The sequence below is a fragment of the Vipera ursinii genome (assembly GCF_947247035.1).
Source record: "Vipera ursinii genome assembly, chromosome: 16".
In the NCBI taxonomy this organism is placed as follows: domain Eukaryota; kingdom Metazoa; phylum Chordata; class Lepidosauria; order Squamata; family Viperidae; genus Vipera; species Vipera ursinii.
The window spans coordinates 5,380,961-5,406,654 of record NC_139529.1 but is presented as its reverse complement, the minus strand read 5'-3'; the positions used below and the strand labels follow the sequence as shown (position 1 = coordinate 5,406,654).

Genomic DNA, 25,694 nt, shown 5'->3' with positions numbered 1-25,694 from the left:
CATTCATGCATTCCCCAACCAGGGGCCATCTAATCCAGAGGTCCCCAACCTTTTGGGCGCCAGAGACCGATTCCGTGGAGAAAGGATTTTCCACGGACCAGAGGGCGCATAGTTTAGTTTGTGCGGACCGGTTGCTGGCATGCTGCGGCCCGGTACCGGTCCACAGACCATGGGTTGGGGACCCTTGATCTAATCATTTCTTGAACACATTTTTTTCCCCCTTAGCATCGATCCGAACCGCCTTCTTAGGATGGAAATTCTGGTGCCCAGCAGAGCTTGCTCAAATTATAAAATAAAGTGCAGTTTAAGCCAAGAAAACAATGGCGACCCTCGCGAGCCACAAAGAAGAAAACGTTGTCGTCGGTCGTACAGCTCAACACAACAGGCCAGCTGGAGTAAAAGGACACTCTGGTCTCTGTCCAAAAAGAATTTAAACCATAAAGCAACGTTCCAAAATATATAAGGGGGGGGAGAACCCAAATTCAACTGCAAAACTCAATGTAGCAGCTGTTTGCCAGCTCATAAAAGTCCAGCTGACGGGATTTTCTCATAAAACTGCAGGTTGGCGAAAGGGAGGGAAAAAATGTGCTGAAGGTGTTTTTTTTAGGAAAACTAATAAAAGTTAGAATCCTGCACACTTCCTTTGGAAGGAAATTCGACGAAGGCAAGCCAGTCCTGAAAACGATTGCATTCCTGCTGTACTATTGAGACGGATAACAATGGAGTTGCTGGCACAGCCTTAAAAACCACACTGCGCAATTCTTGAAAAATGTTGTCCCATTCCTTGCTCGCACCTAGACCAATTCATTCTTCTCCTCGTGGTTTTTCCTTCTTTTCTTTCTACTTTTCTCCTTACATCATTTCTCAAAATGAGGCTTCCGATGAATTCATAACGGTTTAAGTGTACCCCTGAAGCAGCCAGGAATGATAGAAAGCAGAAAAGTCATCGGATCCGGTGCAGGATGGAGCAAAAATGGAAGATTTGGGACCGGATCGTCACGAAGAAGCAAAGCAAGCCATTCCCCCCCCCCCACCCCGAGCTGCGATGCCTATTTGTGAAAAGGGTAAAAGTTCTTTCAGCGTAGGGAAAAGAAAATGCTTTTGGCTCCGTTTGATCTTACAATTGAACCCAACATCCCAAAGTGTGCGGTGCAAATATGTAAATCGGGGTTGAAATTGAGAGTGCGTGTCTGAAGAAGCTAAGTGTAGAAGGATGGATTTTTAAGAAGAGATTGGACAATCATTTGTCTGAAATGGTATAGGGTTTCCTACCTGAGCAGGGGGTTGGACTAGAAGACCTTCAAGGTCCCTTCCAACTCTGTTATTCTATTCTATTCTATTCTATTCTATTCTATTCTATTCTATTCTATTCTATTCTATTCTTATTCAATATTCATATTCCTTATTCTCTATTCTGTTCTGTTCTATTCTATTCTATTCTATTCTATTCTATTCTATTCTATTCTATTCTATTCTATTCCATTCCAATTTCTATTCTATTCTATTCTATTCTATTCTATTCTATTCTATTCTATTCTATTCCATTCCATTCCATTCCAATTTCTATTCTATTCTATTCTATTCTATTCTATTCTATTCTATTCTATTCTATTCTATTCTATTCTATTCTTATTCAATATTCATATTCCTTATTCTCTATTCTATTCTATTCTATTCTATTCTATTCTATTCTATTCTATTCTATTCTATTCTATTCTATTCTATACCAATTTCTATTCTATTCTATTCTATTCTATTCTATTCTATTCTATTCCAATTTCTATTCCAATTTCTATTCTATTCTATTCTATTCTATTCTATTCTATTCTATTCTATTCTATTCTTATTCAATATTCATATTCCTTATTCTCTATTCTATTCTATTCTATTCTATTCTTATTCAATATTCATATTCCTATTATTCTCTATTCTATTCCATTCCATTCCATTCCACCACAGACTCTGTTATCAGTTGCAAACCTGCAGTAAGTATGAATGGAAAAGGAGAGGGTGAGGACAGATCCCTTCCTAATGTCCACCGTCTCTGGGTAGGAAGCATCGCTTTGTAACTTGGAAGAGGGAAAAATGAAGTTTTTCCAGCTGGACTTCTCTTTGCTTGGCAAGGGCTATTTGAAGATCTGCAGAGAGACTGATCCAAGAAGAATCATTGACTAGGATGCACCACAGCATTACAACGTGCCGGCGTTGGGGAGAATCAGCCGGCCAAGAACAGACCAAATCTCTGGGACACCAAAGTTTCTAATCCCTTGACATTTCCACTCACTGAGTTCCTTATTTGTGTCTTCATGAAGTCAGTCCTTGATTCTTTTCAAAAAGGATGGTTGGTACTACAATTAAAAATCAGCTGACAGCTCTCCCATCCAAGAACGACCAGGTTTGACCATGCTTAGCTTCCCAGACCAGAAACAGGGGCTCTGCCTAAGACCCCCAGTAAGGTTCTCGGGACCACCCATCCATAAAGGTCATAGAGATGTGATGTTATGATTTAGGTTAAAGAGAGACCCAACGTAGAACTAAGGAGAAAATTTCTGACCTGGGGAAGAATTAATTAGTGGAATGGCTTGCCTCCTGAAGTTGTGGGTGCTTCATCACTGGAGGCTTTCGAGAACAGACTGGACAAAGTTTCTCCTGCTTGAGTGGGGGGTTAGACTAGAAGACCTCCAAGGCCCCTTCCAACCTTATTATTCTATGTTCTGTAATACCTGCCTAGCTCCTTCGCTCCTGACCTTTCCCCATAGCAATGGCCGGATGATGCCAGGGTAGAGATTTTCAAGCTCAAAAAAAAAACAGAATGAAAAATGGCTCTCATCAAAAGATCCTGGCAACAAAAATGAACCATATTAATTCCTCCTTTTGAAGTCTCCTATGCACCATCCATTCTGTCCATTTACCTTTTCCCCCTTAGGTCCAGGAAGTCCCATGGTGCCCGGTGATCCTGTGTGTCCCTGCAGATTAGAAGAAAGGGAATGACAATGAAATTCCGTCCTCTGTGGAAGTCTACTTTGGCACAGGGGCCTTGACCAAAGGCCTTCAGCACCATGGACCTGAATTCGTTCTTTGTTTCCTGGACTCCAGGATAGGTGGAACCTCTCTCTCTCTCTCTCTCCCTTACCCCAACCCTAACCCCTCGTTCTATGGATTTTCTCCACGGGTGGAAAAAAGGGACACATTTGAGAAGACGCTGAGATGTCCCAAGAAAATAACAGTTCCTGGTTTCTAAAAAGGCAGCAAGATAAGAACTACACAGACCACTGTGTGGTCCCTGAAAGGTTAGTTTAGTGTGTCCACAACACTCCCAAACCATAGTTACCTGGTAGCCTTTTAATCCCATCTCTCCTTGGACACCCATCTGGCCCGGAGGTCCCTGTCAAGAAGAACAGAGAGTCAATTCCATCCTTGCTCTTCCTGAAATTGGTACAGTCGCTTCTGGAAGACAAATGTTCTCTTTCTAGCTCATATTTGTTCACACTCTTTAAGGTTTTAGCCTCTCAAGACCCTTCCTTTGAGAAACCTAGATTCCAGGATCTTCTCTAAACTGAATAGACCCCCACCCCTCACCCCCACCATCCCCCGTTCTCTCCCAAACCTGTGTGGGCTTCTCTACTTTCCTCTAGTTCTTATTTAAATAGAAGAAAGGGAGGTTGGGTCTGGGAATAATGTCACAGAAAGAGAGATGGCATTCAAGAGGACTTGGACTTTTCTAGACCAGCATCATTCTCTTGATGGTCCCAATACTAGAAGTCAAACCCTCGTCTCCATTGAGGTTCACCAGCAAGTGAGCCTCAGGCTGTTTCTCCTCCTGGATGAAATACATAGTCATCTTTGACCCTTCAGAAGGGAACCAACGGAACCTCAAATTGTTTCTCCTCCTGGATGAAATACATAGTCATCTTTGACTCTTAAGTAGGGAACCAGCTCAAGCCGTTTCTAATCTATTACTCAAAGTAATATCAGTTCATTGCTCAGGCAGGTAGAGAGAGGAAAAGAATGAATTTCATTGTGTTTTATTAGAATATATCAATAAAGCCTTGCCTCTGAACAATCAGTACTTGACCGATTTGGGTCATATGGTACAGTTCGGCCCAGAAGTTTACAGAAAAATCCCGTTTGGATGACTGGATGAGAAGAGCCGTAAACAGGGGATAGACATCTCAAGGCAAAAACATGAGTGGGTAGAACGCAGGTAACTGGGGGAGAACAGTTTCAATGGATTATAACTTAAGAGTTAATTTTAAAAAGCCAATTCTCACCCTAGGTCCAAGGGTACCCCTTGATCCTTTGGGGCCCTGAGTCCCTGTGGAGCCCATAGGTCCAGGTGGGCCTGTCTCTCCAAGCTGTCCTTCGTGACCTTTGCTGCCCTGAAGAAGAGCAGACACATCAGCAATTGAAACCACGCTAGTCCCCCATGGTTGAACTGTCTCCGCTGGGACTATAATATTAAACTGAAAGGGGAGAATAGAATAGAATAGAATAGAATAGAATAGAATAGAATAGAATAGAATAGAATAGAATAGAATAGAATAGAATAGAATAGAATAGAATAGAATAGAATAGAATAGAATATAGAATAGAATAGAATAGAATAGAATAGAATAGAATAGAATAGAATAGAATAGAATATAGAATAGAATAGAATAGAATAGAATAGAATAGAATATAGAATAGAATAGAATAGAATAGAAAATATAGAATAGAATAGAATAGAATAGAATAGAATAGAATAGAATAGAATAGAAAATATAGAATAGAATAGAATAGAAAATATAGAATAGAATAGAATAGAATAGAATAGAATAGAATAGAATAGAATAGAAAATATAGAATAGAATAGAATAGAATAGAATAGAAAATAGAATAGAATAGAATAGAATAGAATAGAATAGAATAGAATAGAATAGAATAGAAAATATAGAATAGAATAGAATAGAATAGAATAGAATAGAATAGAATAGAATAGAATAGAATAGAATAGAATAGAAAATATAGAATAGAATAGAATAGAATAGAATAGAATAGAATAGAATAGAATAGAATAGAATAGAATAGAATAGAATAGAATAGAATAGAATAAGGAATAGATTGTAGAATAGAATAGAATAGAATAGAATAGAATAGAATAGAATAGAATAGAATAGAATAGAATAGAATAGAATAGAATAGAATAGAATAGAATAGAATAGAATAGAATAGAATAAGGAATAGATTGTAGAATAGAATAGAATAGAATAGAATAGAATAGAATAGAATAGAATAGAATAGAATAGAATAGAATAGAATAGAATAGAATAGAATAGAATAGAATAGAATAGAATAGAATAGAATAGAATAGAATAGAATAGAATAGAATAGAATAAGGAATAGAATAGAATAGAATAGAATAAGGAATAGATTGTAGAATAGAATAGAATAGAATAGAATAGAATAGAATAGAATAGAATAGAATAGAATGAATAGAATAGAATAGAATAGAATAGAATAGAATAAGGAATAGATTGTAGAATAGAATAGAATAGAATGGAATAGAATAGAATAGGAATAGAGCTGGAAGGGACCTTGGAGGTCTTCTAGTCCAACCCCATGCTCAGGCAGGAAACCCTCTAGCATTGCAGACAAATGGCTGCCCACTCTTTTCTTAAAAGCCTCCAGTGATTAAGCACCCACAGTGTATGAAGGCAAGCTGTTCCACTGATTAATTGTCCTCACACAAGTCGGGAAACTTCTCCCAACAGAGCAACACAAATTAATTTAAAAATATTTAGCATGTCAAGGAAGAAGCTAGGTTAGAATATCTCTTTGACAGGCTAGTTCTCTAATGAGAACTAGTTTAGGTCATGAAACGGCTGTAGGAAAACAAGCAAGCTCAGAGAGCACCAAGGATCCGATAGTAGTCCTCCTCCTCTTCCTCCTCCTCCTCCTCCTCCTCTCTGCAAACCCCCCTCCCTTCTAGCACTGGTGATGTTACCTAATTTGGGACATGAAACGTCTGCAAGAAAACCACCCAGCTCAGAGAGCACCAAGGACCCCACAGTCCTCCTTGTCCCCCCCTCTCCTTTTTTTCTTCTCCTCCATTCCACCAATCCCACTCCGTTCTAGCACTGATGATGTTACCTAGTTGGGTCATGAAACGTCTGCAAGAAAACCACAGAGCTCAGAGAGCACCAAGGACCCCACAGTCCTCCTCCTCCTCCTTCCCCTCCTCTTCCTCCTCCTCCACTCAACAGACCCCACTCCCTTCTAGCACTGATTATGTTACCTAGTTTGGGTCATGAAACGTCTACAAGAAAACAGCCAAGCTCAGAGAACACCAAGGGCCCCACAGTTCTCCTCCTCCACCTCCTCTCCACAAACCCAACTCCCTTCTAGCTCTGATGATGTTACCTAGTTTGGGTCATGAAACGTCTACAAGAAAACAAGCAAGCTCGGAGAGCACCAGGGAGCCCTCATGTCAACTCTGAGCTAAAAAGATTGTCCTTCCTAGGCTAGTTCTCTGTATTCTGAAGACCTTCCATGTCCCTCAAGTTCCATCTTCCTCCATCCAGTTTAGTGGATTTCTATCACCCGAAGTCTCCCACACTCTCAACTCAGGGTGAAGAGACCACTGGTGGGATTCAAATAGGTGAATAACTGGTTCTCTGCATGGATGCTGCTTCCGGACGTCCGTTCTGTGCCTGGGCAATAAAAAAAATCAGCTACCGGTTCTGCCGAAGTGGTGCGAACCGGCTGAATGCCACCACTGGAAGAGACCCAATAGAAAGCAGAAGAGATTATTTTGAGAATTAGAAAAGATGCAACCACCCTTACCTTAAGTCCAGCTTTGCCCTTTTCTCCTTGATGGCCAGGTTTTCCTTCTGGACCCTGAGAAGAAGAAGAAGAAGAAGAAAGAGGACATCAACGGCCAAGGTCTTCCAAAGGTCAAGAGTTTAATTAGACAGACCTTTTTCACAAAGGGTGGCCTAGATACATGATGGAGGAGGAGGAGGAGGAAGAGGAGGAGGAGGAGGAGGAGGAGGAGGAGGAGGAGGAGGAGGAGGAGGAGGAGGAGGAGGAGGAGGAGGAGGAGGAAAAAGAGAGAAAGCTGCTAGGTATTTTCCCAAGGATGTGAGATGACTCATCCTATTTCATGACTTTGAACAGGGAAGCCAAGGGCCTCTGTTTCACAATGAGTCCTGCAGTCCTCAGGCATTCAGCCAAACAATTGGTGGGATGGAACACCACAGCTGCTGGAGAGTTGACGAAATAATGAATTTATACAATATTTTTTTCCAAACGAGGAGTTGTATCTTTCAAGAGGGCTTTGGCGTTATTCCATGGAGCAAAACCTTGCTCTAATTCAAATCCCTTGATATTGGAAGGCAGAAAGATGGATGCTGAAGAAACTCCTGCCTGATTTATCGCCAGATACTTCAGTCTGGGTTGCTGGTGAAACATGGACACTAACCTTACTAAGGACCCCACAGTCCTCCTCCTCCTCCTCCTCCTCCCCGTAAACCCCCCTCCCTTCTGGGCACTGATGAGGTTACCTAGTTTGGGTCATGAAATGTCTGCAATGAAACAAGCAAGGTCAGAGAGCACCAAGGACCCCGTAGTCCTCCTCCTCCTCCTCCTCCTCTTCCTCCTCCTCTCCACAAACCCAACTCCCTTCTAGCTCTGATGATGTTACCTAGTTTGAGTCATGAAACGTCTACAAGAAAACAAGCCAGCTCAGAGAGCATCAAGGAGCCCTCATGTCAACCCTGAGCTACAAATATTCTCATTTATTGCTGTCTGTAGTTGTTTCGGCGTGCAATGCTCTACAGCGGCGTCTTGAGGGGAGAAGTTGAAAGAGTTAACATCCAGGATGTGAGGAAGTCAGTAGATATTTTGTGGCTTGCGCAGTAGACAGGTCCTCGATGGAAAGTAAGCCGGTTGCCACTGTTTTGTATTTGGATGTACCGGTAACGAACATTACTGACACCTAAACCAAGAAATGGACTCGTACAAAGCAGCCACATAGTCACTAAATAGAGACACAAAGGCACTCTCCAGATTTCCTGTCATTTTTCTACTACAGCCCAGCTGGTCCTACAAGAACTTTAATCAAAGGCTGTTCAAGAGAAACCCTTGTCCACGCAGACAATGGCCAGAATGTCTCCAAGAAATTAGCTGAATTAGAGAGCTGGTCCCTCGATGATCTAATTACTTGTGGACACATCAGAAACATGTTTCGTCTGCGTTCTCTCAGTCACAATGACTAAGCCCTCGTTGAAGAGTTAGGAATTTATAACTTCAGATGGGGAAGAATTAAACGGAATCGCTGATTGTGGGGAAAAACTGATTCCTCTGTGTGATCATAGGAAAACTCTAGACACTGGACAGCCTTCCCAAACTGGGCATCAGCTGCCAAAATTACCAGCCAGCTCGACCAATTAAGGTCTAGATAAGAAGTTCTCAGCAAAATTTCTAAAAAGAGAATGGGCGCACGTAGGGGAAGCTCAGGTGGGCATCATCTGAGGTTCAAGAAGAAGATGGAAAACTTCCCAGAAGAACAAGAGAAGACTGTACAGTGTGTGCTTCTCAAAATAGAAGCCATCTCCAATGTAAGGAATAAGAGACAACATAGATCCCTAGAAGATGGTGGTCCCGATCGAACAGAATATAGGTAGCTAAGGGTTGACCTGTGGTAACCTTGGTGCTCTCTTAGCGTGGTGGGTTTCTTGCAGATGCTTGACTGAAATGGTATGGGGTTTCCTGCCTGAGCAAGGGGTTGGGCTATAAGACCTCCTAGGTCCCTTCCAATTCTGTAATTCTATTCTATTCTATTCTATTCTATTCTATTCTATTCTATTCTATTCTATTCTATTCTATTCTATTCTATTCTACTCCATTCCGTGTTCTATTCTACTCCATTCCGTGTTCTATTCTATTCCATTCCATATTCTATTCTATTCTATTCTATTCTATTCTATTCTATTCTATTCTATTCTATTCTATTCTATTCTATTCTATTCTATTCCGTATTTTATTCCATTCCATTCCATTCTATTCTATTCTATTCTATTCTATTCTATTCTATTCTATTCTATTCTACTCCATTCCGTGTTCTATTCTACTCCATTCCGTGTTCTATTCTATTCTATTCCATTCCTTATTCTATTCTATTCTATTCTATTCTATTCTATTCTATTCTATTCTATTCTATTCCATTCCATTCTATTCTTATTCTATTCTACCCAACTAGGAAACATCCATATAGAATGGAAGAGTAATGAAACATCTGCAAGAAAACCATCAAGCTCAGAGACCACTAAGGACCCCATAGGTGATGGTCCTTCCAATAAAGTCATCTAAGATTCATGAGTATCTGGACTGAAAAGAGTCCGAGAAAGGAAGATGATCCAAAACAAGAAGGGGGAAACCAATCCAGGATTGGTTTTCCGCTCACACTTTGGCAGGAAAGCTCAACGTAGCTTCTAGGAGGCACCAAGAAGGCTGGAAGACGCCAGAGCAGATCGTATCGTTTGTTCCTCCTTGATCAGATACTCTCTACATTGGCAGCTGCTCTCTTCCTCTCTCAGTTGCATGGAACAAGTCTTTCCTTAGAAGTTCAAGTGGGAGGGAGAAGGGATTTAACAGAGGTTAAGCCACTGTCCCGAGAAAAGGCACACACAATTCTGTTCGAAAGCCCTCATTCCTCACCTCCCTTACACGAAGGTCTAGATCAATTTCTCCAAGATAAGAATTTGGGGATAGAGAGAGAAAGAGAGAGGAAGAGAACATGCTAGATCTTTACAAATTCGTTGCAGAGTTGCTCTCCTTCCAACTTGTCCCAGCTTGAAAACAAATCCCAGCTGGGTCAAGCTTCCACAGCCCAATACATGGATTCCTCCTTCATAAGCCAAACGTTCCTGCCAATTCGCACTGAAGGAAGATGCTATATCGGTTTCCTTCCCCTCTGCGTCGCTAAAGAAGAGCGTGCTTTCCCAGCACTGATTCACAGATGGAGGATTTATGTATGTATTTATTTAGGTACTGTCTTTTGGGTTTTTTTTCTTTTTTTCTTTTCATTCCTTCGTCCAAATTCTTGGGAGTTCCTGCTAGAGAATTCTCATGAATTGCTGGGGCCCAGATGATAGAGGGTGTGTATATATATATATAAAAAAACCTAGTTTCTCTTCAGAAGATCAAACTGCAGGATCTAAAAGCTGAGTCAAGGGTGAAACAGCTGACCAAAATGAAAATTCAACACTGTCAAAAAAGATTGAGCTTCATCAGATCAGAGACCAAAGCCAAACGTTCAATTTTTGGTATTTTTTTGTTTTCGTTTTTAAAGAAGAAGTAGAATTGCTGGCGTGCAATGGAAGTCCGTTCCATTAATAATGCGGTTTTCTTTCTCGTATTCACGTGGATTGGGAAATCTTCTCAAGGTTTCCAATATCTTCCAATATCTCAGGGGCTGCCCCAAAGAAGAGGGAGTCAAGCTATTCTCCAAAGCCCCTGAAGGCAGGACAAGAAGCAACGGATGGAAACTAGTCAAGGAGAGAAGCAACCTGGAACTAAGGAGAAACTTCCTGACAGAGAGAACAATTAACCAGTGGAACCACCTGCCTCCAGAAGCGGTGAATGCTCCAACGCTGGAAGTTTTTAAGAAGAGTCTGGACAGCCATTTGTCTGAAATAGGATAGGGTTTCCTGACTAAGCGGGGGGGGGGGGGGGGTTGGACCAGATGACCTCCAAGGTCCCTTCCAGCTGCTATTCTATTCTATTCTATTCTGATGGATTGTCACTCGAAGAAAAGAATTGCACACAATTTGTTTTTCTCCAATGGACACCCAAACAGCTCTTTTAATCCCATCGTTTAGTAATTATCTCATGAGAACAAGTCCTTAATTTTGTTGACATTGCTCTCCCCTCCCTCTCCTCTTTTTCGGAGAGGAGGGGTTGGACTAGAAGACCTCCAAGGTCCCTTCCAATTCTTCTACTCTACTCTACTCTACTCTACTCTACTCTACTCTACTCTACTCTATTCTAAAGGTCTCCAACGTTTACATTTCATGGATGTCCAGAAGATAGAGTTATCTCCCCCAGTGTCTAGAATGGGGCAGGGTCTGCTGCTCGAGCAGGAGTTTCGACTAGAAGACCTCTAAGGTCCCTTCCAGCTTGGTTATTCTGTAATTCTGCAATTCAATCTGCAACCTTCAAGATGTGCCATAGAATGGTTTCTAGAAGCTCATGATGGTGATTTAGCACATCTGAAGGATGTTTGGAGAAGGTCCCTTGAAGCAGAAGTCAAAATCATGTTGGACGCCTTCACCAAGATCCTGAAGCCGTGTCTACTCTTTCATCTCTACTGAAGGCATGAAAATGGCTGTTTTCTCGATGAGTTTAGAAAGATCTATCCTAGACACTGTGCCCATACGTCACATAAAAATGGTGAAATAAGAGAGACTGACTTACTCATGTCTCAGACTTAATTATTACTTGGCTCCTATTCTTTCACAACCATGTGGTTGTCTGGAAACCAACTTCAACATCAGAGCACAACCTCTCGTGGCCAGGAATGCCCCAAAGTTTTAATTTCTTCCCGTTTTTTTGTGTGTTTTTTTACAGGAACTAACCCAAAGTACACTTCCACAAGGAATAAGCATTCTCTTCAGCTTGAGCACATTTTCTTCTAAGAAATCTACTAGAGTGGGAGGTTCCCAATGAACGAACACGCTTGAAAGATCAAATGTATCTGAAGATCTGTAGGCTAGCCTAAAACAGTCGATCCAAATGTGGATTCGGAAGACACGGGAAGAGAAGACGCAAAAGATATACCGTAAAATAAATGTGTCACTCAAAGGAGCACAAGCGAGACTGGTGTAATCCGGAATACGGGCTCCAACTCTGATGTCGCCCCCTCGCCTTCAGCTGCATAATTTGACTCCTGTCTCCACCGCTTTGCTTATCCATTCATCACCCCAAACCACAGCGAGCAAAACAGAAATTACGTTTTGTAAACCATGGGCCTGGCTGCCAACGACGTGCCAGGTCGAGCCTGGCAACCGTTTCCCTGCTCACAAGGAGACTCTGTGCCTTGAGTCTAGCGGGAGAAAACCAGAGACACGCACGGATGTCCAGGGCTGAAGAGCTCCAGATGAAGATGTGGTTCCTCCAAAAGCTCCAGAGGAACGACGGTCCATTCCGAACTCCTCCGTAAATACGCCGTGATGAAGATGAGAGAGAGAGAGAGAGAGAGAGAGAGAGAGAGAGAGAGAGAGAGAGAGAGAGAGAGAAGAGAGAGAGAAGGAAGAACGGAGCTCCTTTCCTTGCTACAAAGAAATGCCCCCCTCCCCCCCCCAAAAAATCAAAGTCTCTTTCTCCCCCCCTACGCACGAGGTGTTTCACTTTTGGCAGGCTTCACAATTATTTTCTTGGAACTGGGAAAGTCAGATTAGTTCATACTCATGGCACACGAAAGGCAGCTTATTATGGAGCGGGGGAAATAAAGCTCAGTGCTCACCAACAGCCAGCCATTGAAAAGCTTCAGCCTGGCTTGGCCAGCACGCTGGCTCACTTCAATCTACTACAGAGGGAGGAAGGGGGAAACTGGGTTCCCTGGACGCAAGATTAGGCAGAACCTAAGCATAGCTTAGCTGACTCAGGAATTCTGGGAGTTGAAGTCCACGAGTCATAAAAGAGCCGAGGTTGCCTACCCCTGAGCTAGGCCCTTTGGGAATGAACCCCCTTTCGAATGGTGAGGGACTATGAATGGATTTCCAGGAGACATTGCCGACCGCAGGAACCGTTGGCGCTTCGGTTTGAGAGGCAGACAACCCAGAGTCATCCCCAACAGCCTGCGCCCGTCTCCAACAAGGAAGGGACCCGAGGCAGTAAAGATCCTGCAGCCAAGAAGGCCTCACACCCATTTGCACCACTCAGGTGACCCCGAGGACACAGATAGGTAAAACCTCCAAGTGGCCTCAACGACTCTCGAAAAGAAGGCAAACGACCAGCGGTCTGCAAGGAGTAGAAATCCTTCCCTTCCCCCACCATCCAGTCAGAGCTGAAGAAGCTTCTTGGATGAGAAGCGAAATGTCTTCAAAGGAAAAACAAGAAAGTCCCGTTGAAAGTCTGAAAAAGCACTTTTATGGACTTGATTGGTTATAAAGGACATTTGGAGGGGGGGGAAGAAGTTGAACTTAGGGATTTGGGCATGAAATTCACAGTCCTGGTTGTGCGAAACTGCAATACACCTGATCTGTAATAAAACGATAACCTTTCTGAACAAATGGAGCCAAGGATCGCTTCCGTTTAGAGCAGGGGTCTTCAAACTTGGCTCTTTTATGACTCGTGGACTTCAACTCCCAGAATTCCTCAGCCAGCGATGCTGGCTGAGGAATTCTGGGAGTTGAAGTCCACGAGTCATAAAAGGGCCAAGTTTGAAGACCCCTGGTTTAGAGGAATAAGTTGTGGCCAGTTTGACAACTTTGGATGAGCCCCTTAGCTGGAAGAACGCCAAGAAGTTGCAAACCACGTCAAGCTGGCTTCCATATCCTTGCTTTAAAAACAACAACAACAACAACAACAACAACATGGACATCTCCATCCCATCGCCAGGAATCGCCCTCTAGTCGAGGGAGGCCTTATCGTTTCACACGCTTGCCAGCTGGTCTGCACGCTTTGCTTTTTCCAGCATTCTATCTTAAAATTGGACACAGCCCTGAAACCCCCAACAAAAATACGATTACGAGCCAGCTGAATTATATTGGCTCCTTTGCTTTCTTTTTTTTCCTTTCTTTCTTTTTCTTTTTTTTGCATTTAAAAATAAAATTAATGCATGCCACGGCACTGCTCAGTTTGGCAAAAAGGACACAGCCTCCATTCAAAGCTCTTGAATAAGGCCGTATAACTCGGTCGTATTTCAAACGGTATGCATGTATCCTTTGAAGCGCTCCTTGTGTTGGCTTTCAGGAAGAAAAAAAAAAGTGGAGAAACCTGTGGTTTGGGGCTGTGTTTTTTTTTTAGCCCCAAATCCACCCGGAGTGGCTGATCATGCGCACGGCGCGATCCAGATTAGCAATCTAAAGAGCTGCATCCAGATCTGATTAAAGGCATATTTTACGGGGAACTTCAGGGTTATCAGATTACAAGGCAAAAAGGTAGCATTGAGCCAGGGGATGCAAACGTACCCCTTGCAAAAACAACAACAACAACAACAACAACTCATTTTTTGCAACCTGTAGAGATTGGGAGGGTTTAAGTGTAAACTTAAAGTGTACATCAGGGGTCCCCAAATTCTCTGGCTCATCAACCTCTTTGTGAAGTTTTAGACTGTTCATGGGCCCCCAACTATTTACTATACGAAAATGATTTAATAAATACTACTTTAACTAATGGTAGTACTATTAATAATGACCGCTGAAGGACACTGTCATTGGTGGTTGAATATCTAACCTTAGGTAATACCGTCTCTCTCCCAGCCTTCAAAAGTAGGGACTGATGACTATTCTATTGGAATGGAATGGAATGGAATGGAATGGAATGGAATGGAATAGGAAGGAAGGAAGGAAGGAAGGAAGGAAGGAAGGAAGGAAGGAAGGAAGGAAGGAAGGAAGGAAGGAAGGAAGGAATAGAACAGAACAGAATTTAGAATAGAAATGAGAATAGAACAGAATAGAATAGAATAGAATAGAATAGAATAGAATAGAATAGAATAGAATAGAATAGAATAGAATAGAATAGAATAGAATAGAATAGGAATAGAAGTAGAGTAGAATATAGAGTAGAGTAGAGAAGAATAGAATAGAATAGAATAGAATAGAATAGAATAGAATAGAATAGAATAGAATAGAATAGAATAGAATAGAATAGAATAGAATATAGAGTAGAGTAGAACAGAACAGAATAGAATAGAATAGTAGAATAGAGTAGAGTAGAGTAGAGTAGAGTAGAGTAGAGTAGAGTAGGATAGGATAGGATAGAATAGAATAGAATAGAATAGAATAGAATAGAATAGAATAGAATAGAATAGAATAGAATAGAATAGAATAGAAATAGAATAGAAATAGAAATAGAATACAATATTGAGAATAGAATAGAACAGAACAGAACAGAATAGGAATATATTGGCCAAGTGTGATTGGAGACACAAGGAATTTGTCTGACACAGCATAGCATCTCCACCAACAGACAATGTGAGTCCAACAGGGCAGAAGAAACATCAACCAACTTTTCATACTTACTCGGATGCCCGGGGTTCCAGGAACGCCAGGGGGCCCTTCTTTTCCTTGGTCCCCACCTTGCCCTTTGTCCCCGCGTTCCCCTTCTGGGCCTGGTTGTCCTTTGTCTCCCTGAAAGAGACAAATGGGCAACACGCTTTTCCCTTTGTTCAGCCGCTGCACAACCTCAGAGCTTCTCTCTGCCTCCGAACTCGCCACTTTCTCCTTTGCTTGGGCGTAGAAAGAAAAGAAGGGTTGGCTGAAGCAGAGAAGTCTTACATCTCTAGCAAAAAAATCAATCCATCAAAAAAAAAATCAAGGTATATTTGACCGCTGGGTCTACGGACTCAGCCAAACGGAACATTGAAAAAAAAAGCCTCCCTGCATGTTTTTTTTTTAAAAAGGTACACCTAGTTAGAACTTTGCTCTCCTTGAGATGCACGTGCTTTTTCTACCTGGAGGGACCTCCACAGATGAAATCCATCTAAAGTGAAGGAAAGGGGGAAAGCAAAAATAGAGAGTTCTCTTTCAAAAAAAAAAAAGGGGGATTCTTCTTGGTCTAGTCTTGAGTGATCTTACAGCAGAATACCTGCCTGGAGTGACATTAGAGGAGGGTTTCTCTCCCCCCCCCAGATTTATCCTAGAGAAGATGACCTCGGGGAAGTGAGAGTCAGAGAAACAAGATCAGGCTTCCAAACAAATCAGAAGAAGACAGGCGAGATACCTTGAGTCCATCTGGTCCTGCTGTGCCACTGTCTCCTTCAAGGCCAGGTTCTCCCTTATAAGGAACATGGAAAGATCTTTAGAACTTCTGTGTTGGTCACAGACTCCCAAATTAATGTCCTTTGAATGAGCTTTATTTGTTTCGGAGTCTAATGATGGCGTTAGAAGGTGCCATCGTTTACAGCAAGACTTGATCTCACACCTTGGCGGTCTCACCGGTCGAGAACTTCAACATTCACCATGAGCAAATCCCAACTTTTCATTTGGAACCGACTGACGCTCAAAATTAACCTTGCTTCAGTGTCAATTAGGAAAAAAAGAAAAAGTCTTGACCTGCCCACAGGACGAAATCAAATTTTGGCAGAAGCAAGGAGCTTATTTCAGAACGGGTTGAACTGTGAGGTCCTTGGTGCTCTCTGAGCTCGCTGGTTTCCTTGCAGACGTTTCATTACCCAACTAGGCAACATCATCATCATCCCTGGGAGCAAACCCCACACTCAACAATAAGGATGACGTTACCTAGTTGGGTAATGAAACGTCTGCAAGCAAACCACCAAGCTGAGAGAGCACCAAGGACCCCACAGTTCTTTTGGAGCCATCATAAAATCCATACATCTTATTGGGAGAATAAATGTCAACATGTCCATGCAGCAAGAGGGAGAGGACCATGGTTAGTTTGTACTTACCCGTTGGCCAACCAACCCTTGCTCTCCAGGAATCCCCAGTGGACCAAGGTCACCCTAGGAACAGCAAGAAGAGAAGAGATTTTTGAAGCCAGCTTTAGAGACATATTAAGAAGGGGGAGGGACATGCGTGAAGAACAATGTACGAGGAAGGATATCAGAAAGTCAGATTTGGGGCATAAGAGGTGGGGCTTAGAATACGAGGGGTAGAATCTATAAGATAATGTTCCAGCCTATAATACAAGGGGTGCAATTGATAGTCTAAAAAGGCAAACGAAAAAGTCAACATCCCGTGAGGTACTAATGCCACTCTATAAAGCCTTAGTAAGACCACACCTAGAATACCGCAACCAGTTTTGGTCACCACACTATAAAAAAGACCTTGAGACTCTAGGAAAAAGTGCAGAGAAGAGCAAGAAAGATGATGAGGGGACTGGAGGCTAAAACCTATGAAGAACAGTCAGAGGAACTGGGCATGGCTAGTCTAGTGAAGAGAAGGACCAGGGGAGACATGACAGCCGTCTTCCAAAGTATGAGGGGCTGTCACAGAGAGAAGGTGGGTCAACCTGTTCTCCAAAGCACCTGAAGGCCAGACAAGGAACAATGGATGGAAACTGATCAAGGAGAGATTCAACCTAGAAATAAGGAGAAATTTTCTGACAGTGAACACAATCAACCAATGGAACAGGAGTTGCCTTCAGAAGTTGTGGATGCTCCATCACTGGAAGCTTTCAAGAAGAGACTGGATAGCCATCTGTCAGAAGTGGTGTAGGGTCTCCTGCTTGGGCAGGAGGTTGGATTAGATGACCTCCCAGCAATATTCTATTCTATTCTATTCTATTCTATTCTATTCTATTCTATTCTATTCTATTCTATTCTATTCTACTCTACTCTACTCTACTCTACTCTACTCTACTCTACTCTACTCTAAGCAGCAAAAACTAACTTACATCCCAAGTCAAACCAAACCATTCTTGTTTCTGGATCTTCACTCTGAAAATTCCTCACACGAAGGAAGAAGCTAAACCCCACAAACTTAACAAGCAAAGATACAAACAAGAACTTGAAAACTGACTTGGAGGCTGCAATAGGACAAAAAAAAACCCGTCGCAAGTTCAACCCAGGAATGAAGAAAGCTCCTTCAAAGGAAATTAACTGAGCGTACGGCAACTCTGGGAAGATAGAAGGAAGCGTCTGACAAAAAGAAAAGAGAAGTTGTGAACTTGGTGGGAGATGTAAATTTGGGTTATTTGCTTCCATGCTGTCTTTTAAGAGGTTTCCCCTGCCCCGCCCCCCTCCAAAATGCATTTCCTTGGAGGAGCAGCTGTACCTCCAATCCTAACTGTGGGCACACACGATTTTTAGACGAAAGGCTGAAGACTTCTCCTGGGGATAGGGGGGGGGAAAAAACACGCTTCCTGTTTGAAACATGAGCTCACACTCCAGGAGTCCGTCTGTTGGAGGAGCTGGAAAGCCAGGCAAATAAAGGGGTTTTGTTTTTTTGTTTTTTTTACTCCTGAGAGGGTAAAAAGGAGGGGGTGGCTAAACATTATGCAGGACCAATAGAGCTGAAAAAAGGAGACAGAGAGAGAGAGACCCTCTGAAGGTCCAGCCATGACTTGGGAGGCTTTCCAAAGCAAACAGACCAGTCGGAGGAGAAAAACACACGAAGCTGGAAGGAAGCAGAATTTAATTGCTTGGAATGGAATGGAATGGGATATAGAATGGAGTGGAATATGGAGTGGAAAATAGAATAGAATAGAATAGAATAGAATAGAATAGAATAGAATAGAATAGAATAGAATAGAATAGAATAGAATAGAGTAGAGTAGAGTAGAGTAGAGTAGAGTAGAGTAGAGTAGAGTAGAGTAGAATAGAATGTAGAGTAGAGTAGAGTAGAGTAGAATAGAATAGAACAGAACAGAATAGAATAGAATAGAATAGAATGTAGAGTAGAGTAGAGTAGAGTAGAGTAGAATAGAATGTAGAGTAGAGTAGAGTAGAACAGAACAGAACAGAATAGAATGTAGAGTAGAGTAGAGTAGAATAGAGTAGAGTAGAGTAGAGTAGAGTAGAATAGAATAGAATGTAGAGTAGAGTAGAGTAGAGTAGAGTAGAGTAGAGTAGAGTAGAGTAGAATAGAATAGAATAGAATAGAATAGAATAGAATAGAATAGAATAGAATAGAATAGAATAGAATAGAATAGAATAGAATAGAATGTAGAGTGGAGTGGAGTGGAGTGGAGTGGAGTGGAAGAGAAGAGAGGAGAGGAGAGGAGAGGAGAGGAGAGGAGAGAAGAGAAGAGAAGAGAAGAGAAGAGAAGAGAAGAGAAGAGAAGAGAAGAGAAGAGAAGAGAATATGGAATAGAATATGGAAGGGAAGGGAATCTCATAATTGAACTGCAAAGTGTGATCTTTCTATCCTCCATGCCTCTCTCCCTTTCCATTCATCCGTCATCCATCCTCCTTTCTTCCCTCCCTTCAGAAATCGTAGGTGCTCCATCACTGGAGATTTTTAAGACTAGACAATCACCTGTCTGAGATGGTGTAGGGCAGGGGTAGGCAACCTTGGCTCTTTTATGACTCATGGACTTCAACTCCCAGAATTCCTGAGCCAGCCACACTGAGGGGAAAGGGAGAGGTTTCCAAGCTGAGCCAAGCTGGCTCAGGAATTCTGGGAGTTGAAGTCCATGAGTCATAAAAGAGCCGAGGTTGCCTACCCCTGACCTAAGAAGAAGGGAAGATCTTCTCTCTCCCTTACCTTCACGCCAGGTTCTCCTGGAAGTCCTCGCTGTCCTGCTACACCAGGAGGTCCCTGAAAGAGGAGGAAGGGGAAAAAATAAATAGAAAGGAAGACCCAACAGAGAACACACTGCAGAGCATCAATGAGGCTGCTTCTTTTTTTTACCCAGAATTCCCAGAAAAAGAGCTGAAGAGTAAACCTTTCAAATTTCCAAAATAACAAAACGTTCAGGTTTTTCATGAGGGTCTTCTGCTCTCGACATCAACCATCTTCTGTCTGCCTTGACCTTCTAATACAGGATGCATCTCCCACTTTGGATTTTTTTTTTTTTGAGGATTCCCAAAAGCTGGGTGGATTCCAGGAAATTCAAACAGCCTTGTCCAAAAACAAAGGAGGTGGAAACCATATCCTACCTTATGTCCAATTTCTCCCAAAAGGCCCGGTGGTCCTGGTGGGCCTTGAGGTCCCTGAAAAGACAGGTCCATAGAATTAAGGATGTGCAAAGCCATCTCCTGAACCAGATCAGGATCTTAAGCGTACATGATTTGATGAGCTGGTTGAGTGACGGACAGAAATTGCCAGGAGGTGCCACCTAGACCGAATCGTTTCTGACTGTCCCTCCAAAGTTTTCAATCAAATTGCAATTTCTGTTCATGGCAAGGACCATCATTCCTTCGTTTGCTTTTCACCAAATGAAATCAAATACAGGTGCTGGGTCCAGCTCTGGCGTCTTCGGAGAAGACCTCATTTTGGCCAAAGTGTTAAGGGAATGGACCAGGCACAGAGTCAAAATCACGCGAAGTAATTATTAGCGCTTTATAAAACCCTAGTGAGGCCACACCTGGAATACTGCAGCCAATTTTGGTCACCATATCAACAAAAAGAGATGTTGAGAGTTTGGGAAAAAAAATTCAGAGAAGAGCAACTAAGATGATCCAAGGCCTGGAGACTTAAAACATACAAAGAACGGCTGCAGGACTTGGGCTTGGCTAGTCTAAATAAAAGAAGAAATGGTGTGTGTTGTGTGTTTGTGTGTGTGTGTGTGTGTGTGTGTGTGTGTGTGTGTGTGTGTGTGTGTGTTAGTAGTATTCCAGTATTTGAGGGGCTGCCATAAGGCAGAGGGGGTCAAGTTATTCACCAAAGCACCAGAGGGCAAGACGAGAAACAACAGTTGGAAACTGGTCAAGTAGAGAAGCAACCTGGAATTGAGGAGAAACTTCCTGACAGTGAGGACAATTAACCAGGGGAACAGCTTGTCACCAGAAATCGTGGACACTCCATCACTGGAGATTTTTAAGAAGAGACTAGACATTCACCTGTCTGAGGTGGTATAGGTTCTCCTGCTTGAGCAGGGGGCTGGACTAGAAGACCTCCAAGGTCCCTTCCAGCTCTATTCTATTCTATTCTATTCTATTCTGCATTCTCTCCTCCTCTTCTCTTCTCTTCCATATTTTCTATTCTATTCTTATTACCTTTAATTCTATTCTATTCTATTCTTCTATTATTTTCTTTAATTCTATTCTATTCCTATTCCTATTCCTATTCCTATTCCTATCCTATCCTATTCCTATTCTATTCTATTCTATTCTATTCTATTCTATTCCATTCCATTCCATTCCATATTCTATTCTATTCTATTCTATTCTATTCTATTCTATTCTATTCTATTCTATTCTATTCTATTCTATTCTATTCTATTCTATTCTATTCTATTCTACAATCTATTCTATTCTGTTCTATTCCATTCTAATATCCCTATCCTATCCTATCCTATCCTATCCTATCCTATCCTATCCTATCCTGCATTCTCTTCTCTTCCATATTTTCTCTTCTCTTCTATTCTCTTCTCTTCTCTTCTGCTTCTCTTCTGCATTCTCTTCTCTTCCATATTTTCTATTCTATCATTCTATTCTATTCTATTCTATTCTATTCTATTCTACTCTACTCTATTCTATTCTGCATTCTCTTCTCGTCCATATTTTCTATTCCATTCCATTCCATTCTAATATCCCTATTCTATTCTATTCTATTCTATTCTATTCCATTCCATTCCATTCCATTCCATTCCATTCCTATTCCTTATTCTATTCTATTCTATTCTATTCTATTCTATTCTATTCTATTCTATTCTATTCTATTCTATTCTATTCTATTCTATTCTATTCCATTCCATTCCATTCCATTCTATTCTATTCTATTCCATTCCATTCCATTCCATTCCATTCCTATTCCATTCCATTCCTATTCCTATTCCTATTCCTATTCCTATTCCTAATTCTCTTCTCTTCTCTTCTCTTCTCTTCTCTTCTCTTCTCTTCTATTCCATTCCATTCCATTCCATTCCATTCCATTCCATTCCATTCCATTCCATTCTATTCTATTCTATTCTATTCTATTCTATTCCATTCCAGAAGTCTCCTTTGAGGAAGACTTCTCGTGTTCCTCCCCATGCCTCTCTCCAAGCTGCTCAGACAGGAATAATGAAAAGTGGGGTTGAAGAGTGGACAGGTGTGGAGACCAAAGTAGAGCTTCATTTGGGGTACTTGCCAAATCTCCAGGAGGCCCTTTCTCTCCTTGTGGTCCAGAAGATCCTTGGATGCCCTACAATGAAACAAGTCAATGAATAGCCCAAGCTCTAAACGAGAGGCAACTTCTCTCATAAATTTAATTGCCCTTCCGTTTTTCCTCTTCTCCAAATTAAGTAATTCAGCTTTATAACTGAGCAGGAGAGCGGTTAAAAAAACAACAATGACTTTTTTTCAAGCCACCGCTAGAATTACCCATCATGCATGTAAGTTCATTATATCAGGGAAATTTGCTTTTGAAACCCTTGTGCATAAGGCAAAATGGATGGGAGGAAAGTGTACCAAGCTTAGTGAGAACGTTTTTAAAAAATAAAATAAATTAAAATTAAAATTAAAATTAAAATTAAAATAATTTAAAAAATTAAAATTAAAATTAAAATTAAAATTAAAATTAAAATTAAAATTAAAATTAAAATTAAAATTAAAATTAAAATTAAAATTAAAATTGAAATTGAAATTGAAATTGAAATTGAAATTGAAATTGAAATTAAATAAATAAAATAAAATAATCCAAACTAATACAGAAGTGGGATGAATGATGCTTTTCAATGATGGTGAAAAATCAGGAATCAAGGGAAGAGGAAAAAAAGAAGGAAGAAAAATTAGACAAATTAAAGGAAGAGGGGGGAAACACCCTCCTTTATTCAACTTTACTAGCCTGGATCCACCTCCATAAAATGGTGGAAATAATCTCATATGGCTTCTCGCCACTAGTGTCTCTGATAAAATATGAATTCTTTTCGTTAGGAAGCAAGATGCATGGACTTACAGGAAAGCCATGAGTTCCAGTCTCTCCCATTTCTCCAATCTTTCCCTACAAACACAAAGACTTGATTGAGTTCTGCAAACGTATCATAAACATCTCAAAGAGTTTTAGATTCCTTCAAAAAAATACTGAATGTACCTCTTGGCCGTCCAGTCCTGGTTGACCTGGATTACCTGGGACGCCCTGTTAATAAGATCATAACAAAAGGGAGAGTATTATATATATATGCAAGAAAGATTCATTTTTCTTCATTTTTCCCATTTGCCCATTTACGAGTTACAAGCCCTATGTTTCTTTCTCCCAAGAACATAGGGGAAAAATCCGCTCTACAATCAAAGGCGAGGGTGGAGGGGGGAAAGGGACACGTTGGTGGGATTCTCCAAGTTGACCAAAGTCTAAAGGACAAATTTAGTATCCTGCAAAAAATCCTGTGTGCAAAAAAACAAACAAACCCTAGAACAATATGGAGATGGGTTCTGGCCAGTTTTATCTCTAATGGACCATGTAGAGAAATGGGAAGCTTGTGTTGAGAATATGGGCCGGACCTTGCTCAGTCTGTGCGGAAGGAAATACTCAATCTCAGTCTATGTATTTGGCAAGGGAAAAAAAAAGGTTTCCCAACACTCTTTCTTCTGGGGAAGAATCAAGAATGTCATTCCTGTCCTGTAGGGCTTTGTAGGACATTGATTCCGAGATGCATCACTGGAGGTGAACGCTCCTTCACTGGAGGCTTTCGGAAATAGACTAGACAACCATTTGGCCAAGATAGCATCAGGTCTCCTGGCTTCAGCAAAGGACTAGAAGACCTTTGAAGTCTCTTCCAGCCCTATGATTCTATGTCTTGTCCCAGTTCAAGTTGCCTCCTGAAAAAAGCAGGACAACCATGACCTGGATGACCGAGAACCTCCATAGACGTTGAGCTATGTGCTTTGGGAATGAACCCCCTTCGAATGGTGACGGACCATGAACGGATTTCCAGAAAACATTGCAGACTACAGGAACCGTGTGAGATTCAGACAACACAGACTCATTCCCAGCCTGCATCTGCCTTCAACGGTGAAGGGACCCAGGGCAGAAAACATCCTGCAGCCAAGATGGCTCCACACCCATTTGCACCCCTCAGGGGACCCTGAGGATACAGGTAAATCTCCAGGTGGCCTCAACGACCCTCTAAAAAGAAGGCAAATGACCAGCGGTCTGCAAGGAATAGAAATCCTTCCATTTCCCCACCATCCAGTCAGAGCTGAAGAAGCTTCTGGGATGAGAAGCGAAAGGTCTTCCAAGAAAAACAAAAAAAAGTCCAGTTACCTCCTGAAAAAAGCACCTTTGGGACAACCATGACTTGGATGACCGAGAATCTCCATGAACATCCACGTTCAAGGAAGTTCAATCAAATCTCCAAACTTTCCCAGTCAGATTGATTCCTCCTTGAAACAGATGTCTCTGAATGGATCCAGAGACTCCGATCGGATGACGACCAGGCTGAGCCTGAGGGAGGGGTCAAATGTGTCATCAGTCGTGAGTCTCTTGGGTGCCTACAGGAGATTTCCTTGGATGACTTCAAGCAGAGACCAGACAGTCCTTTTTCTGAAACAGTATGGGGTCTCCTGCTTGAGGAGGGGGCTGGACTAGAAGACCTCCAAGGTCTCTTCCAGCTCTACTCTATTCTAACCAAAGAGAGAATCAGCTGAGAGCTAAGGAGAAATTTCCAGCCAGAATGGTAGGAGTAGCAAAGACACTTGATGTTCACGCAACCTGGGCTTGATCCCTGTGGTCTGGCACAGGACCACGGAAAAGGTCCAGTCTCCGCCTTGCAAGAATGCAGCGGGCCAACGCTGGCAGGTGTCCAAGGATGACCCTGCCTTTTTGATTGGTGGAGGGGATGGCTTACCTTGGGTCCCTGGGTCCCTGCTTCACCTGGTGTTCCATCAGGACCTCGAGCACCCTTGGAGAGATGGGGGGAAAAGCACACGCAGGTCAGAAATATAAACGCACCCTTTACATGCCGGAAAGGGAAAAAAAAGAGCAAAGAAGGTCTAAGAAAAGGTACTTTCTGAGGCTAAAGATCTAATCCAGGTTGTTAATTAGCTACGTTAGTGTATATCTTGGTTTGGCTTGTAGTGCAGTAACTCTTCAATATCAGCCAAAGGAAGATTTTCACCTCTTTCTCCATTTTGAGCAGGTCTAGAATGCTGCCACGTTTTAGACTTATACGGAGCCCACCAGAATCTGAACCCACCTATTTTATATTGACAACCTCTGCTGCTGAATTTGCGGGGGGGGGGGGGCATTTCAAAGGCTCCTCCCGGGGAAGTTCTATCAGGGAGGTCACTTAAGAGATGGCCCTCATCTGACGGCGTGCGGATGAATCCATCAGGAACCACCCAGAGGAGAAAAGGGATGCCTTGCGGCTGGACAACAACTCTTTCCAGCAGAAACAAGTCACGCCAAATGGTTCCTTCACCACCCCTGTCTTCTCCGCGGTTCCAAATGCACAAAAGTAACAAGCACAGCGTCTCCAGCTTCCACGAGGAGAAGGGTCTTCGGCTTATCTGATTCCTGTCAGCTTTGACAGGTTTGCCTCATCCTGCCAGCAGCAGAGGAACCCAGGTTTCTAGCCAGCCGGGGAAACCCGATCCTGCAAGAACTGGGTGACATTTTCCAAGCACATGGATTTCATCCGCACCGCCGTGTAAGCAAAGACCCACCCCCATGTTGAAGGGTGCACAACATTTCGCATGTGGTGAGGATGAAGGGTTGTGTGGGGGTGGGGGAATTAAAATCATTGCAAGAAAGAAAGAAAGAAAGAAAGAAAGAAAGAAAGAAAGAAAGAAAGAAAGAAAGAAAGAAAGAAAGAAAGAAAGAAAGAAAGAAAGAAAGAAAGAAAGAAAGAAAGAAAGAAAGAAAGAAAGAAAGAAAGAAAGAAAGGGAAAAATCAGGGGCTCGTTACAAATGACAACTTGCAAAGGACCAAACGAACCAACAGCCCTCCCT

At 42.1% G+C, this 25,694-nt stretch overlaps 1 protein-coding gene across 1 annotated transcript in view; it reads right to left on the bottom strand.

The window, feature by feature from the left end:
• The window catches only part of LOC310647552 (uncharacterized protein), a gene marked incomplete at its 5' end in the record, with an annotated part of 50,894 nt that extends 26,021 nt beyond the window's left edge, over positions 1 to 24,873 (bottom strand). Inside the window, 12 exons of the mRNA XM_083374871.1 lie at positions 2,913 to 2,966; positions 3,332 to 3,385; positions 4,272 to 4,379; positions 6,823 to 6,876; positions 15,225 to 15,332; positions 15,925 to 15,978; positions 16,610 to 16,663; positions 19,368 to 19,421; positions 19,763 to 19,816; positions 21,897 to 21,950; positions 24,592 to 24,645; positions 24,862 to 24,873. Coding sequence (XP_083230997.1) covers positions 2,913 to 2,966; positions 3,332 to 3,385; positions 4,272 to 4,379; positions 6,823 to 6,876; positions 15,225 to 15,332; positions 15,925 to 15,978; positions 16,610 to 16,663; positions 19,368 to 19,421; positions 19,763 to 19,816; positions 21,897 to 21,950; positions 24,592 to 24,645; positions 24,862 to 24,873 — 714 coding nt within the window. The remainder of the gene's footprint in view (positions 1 to 2,912; positions 2,967 to 3,331; positions 3,386 to 4,271; positions 4,380 to 6,822; positions 6,877 to 15,224; positions 15,333 to 15,924; positions 15,979 to 16,609; positions 16,664 to 19,367; positions 19,422 to 19,762; positions 19,817 to 21,896; positions 21,951 to 24,591; positions 24,646 to 24,861) is intronic.
• Positions 24,874 to 25,694: the final 821 nt, after the last annotated feature.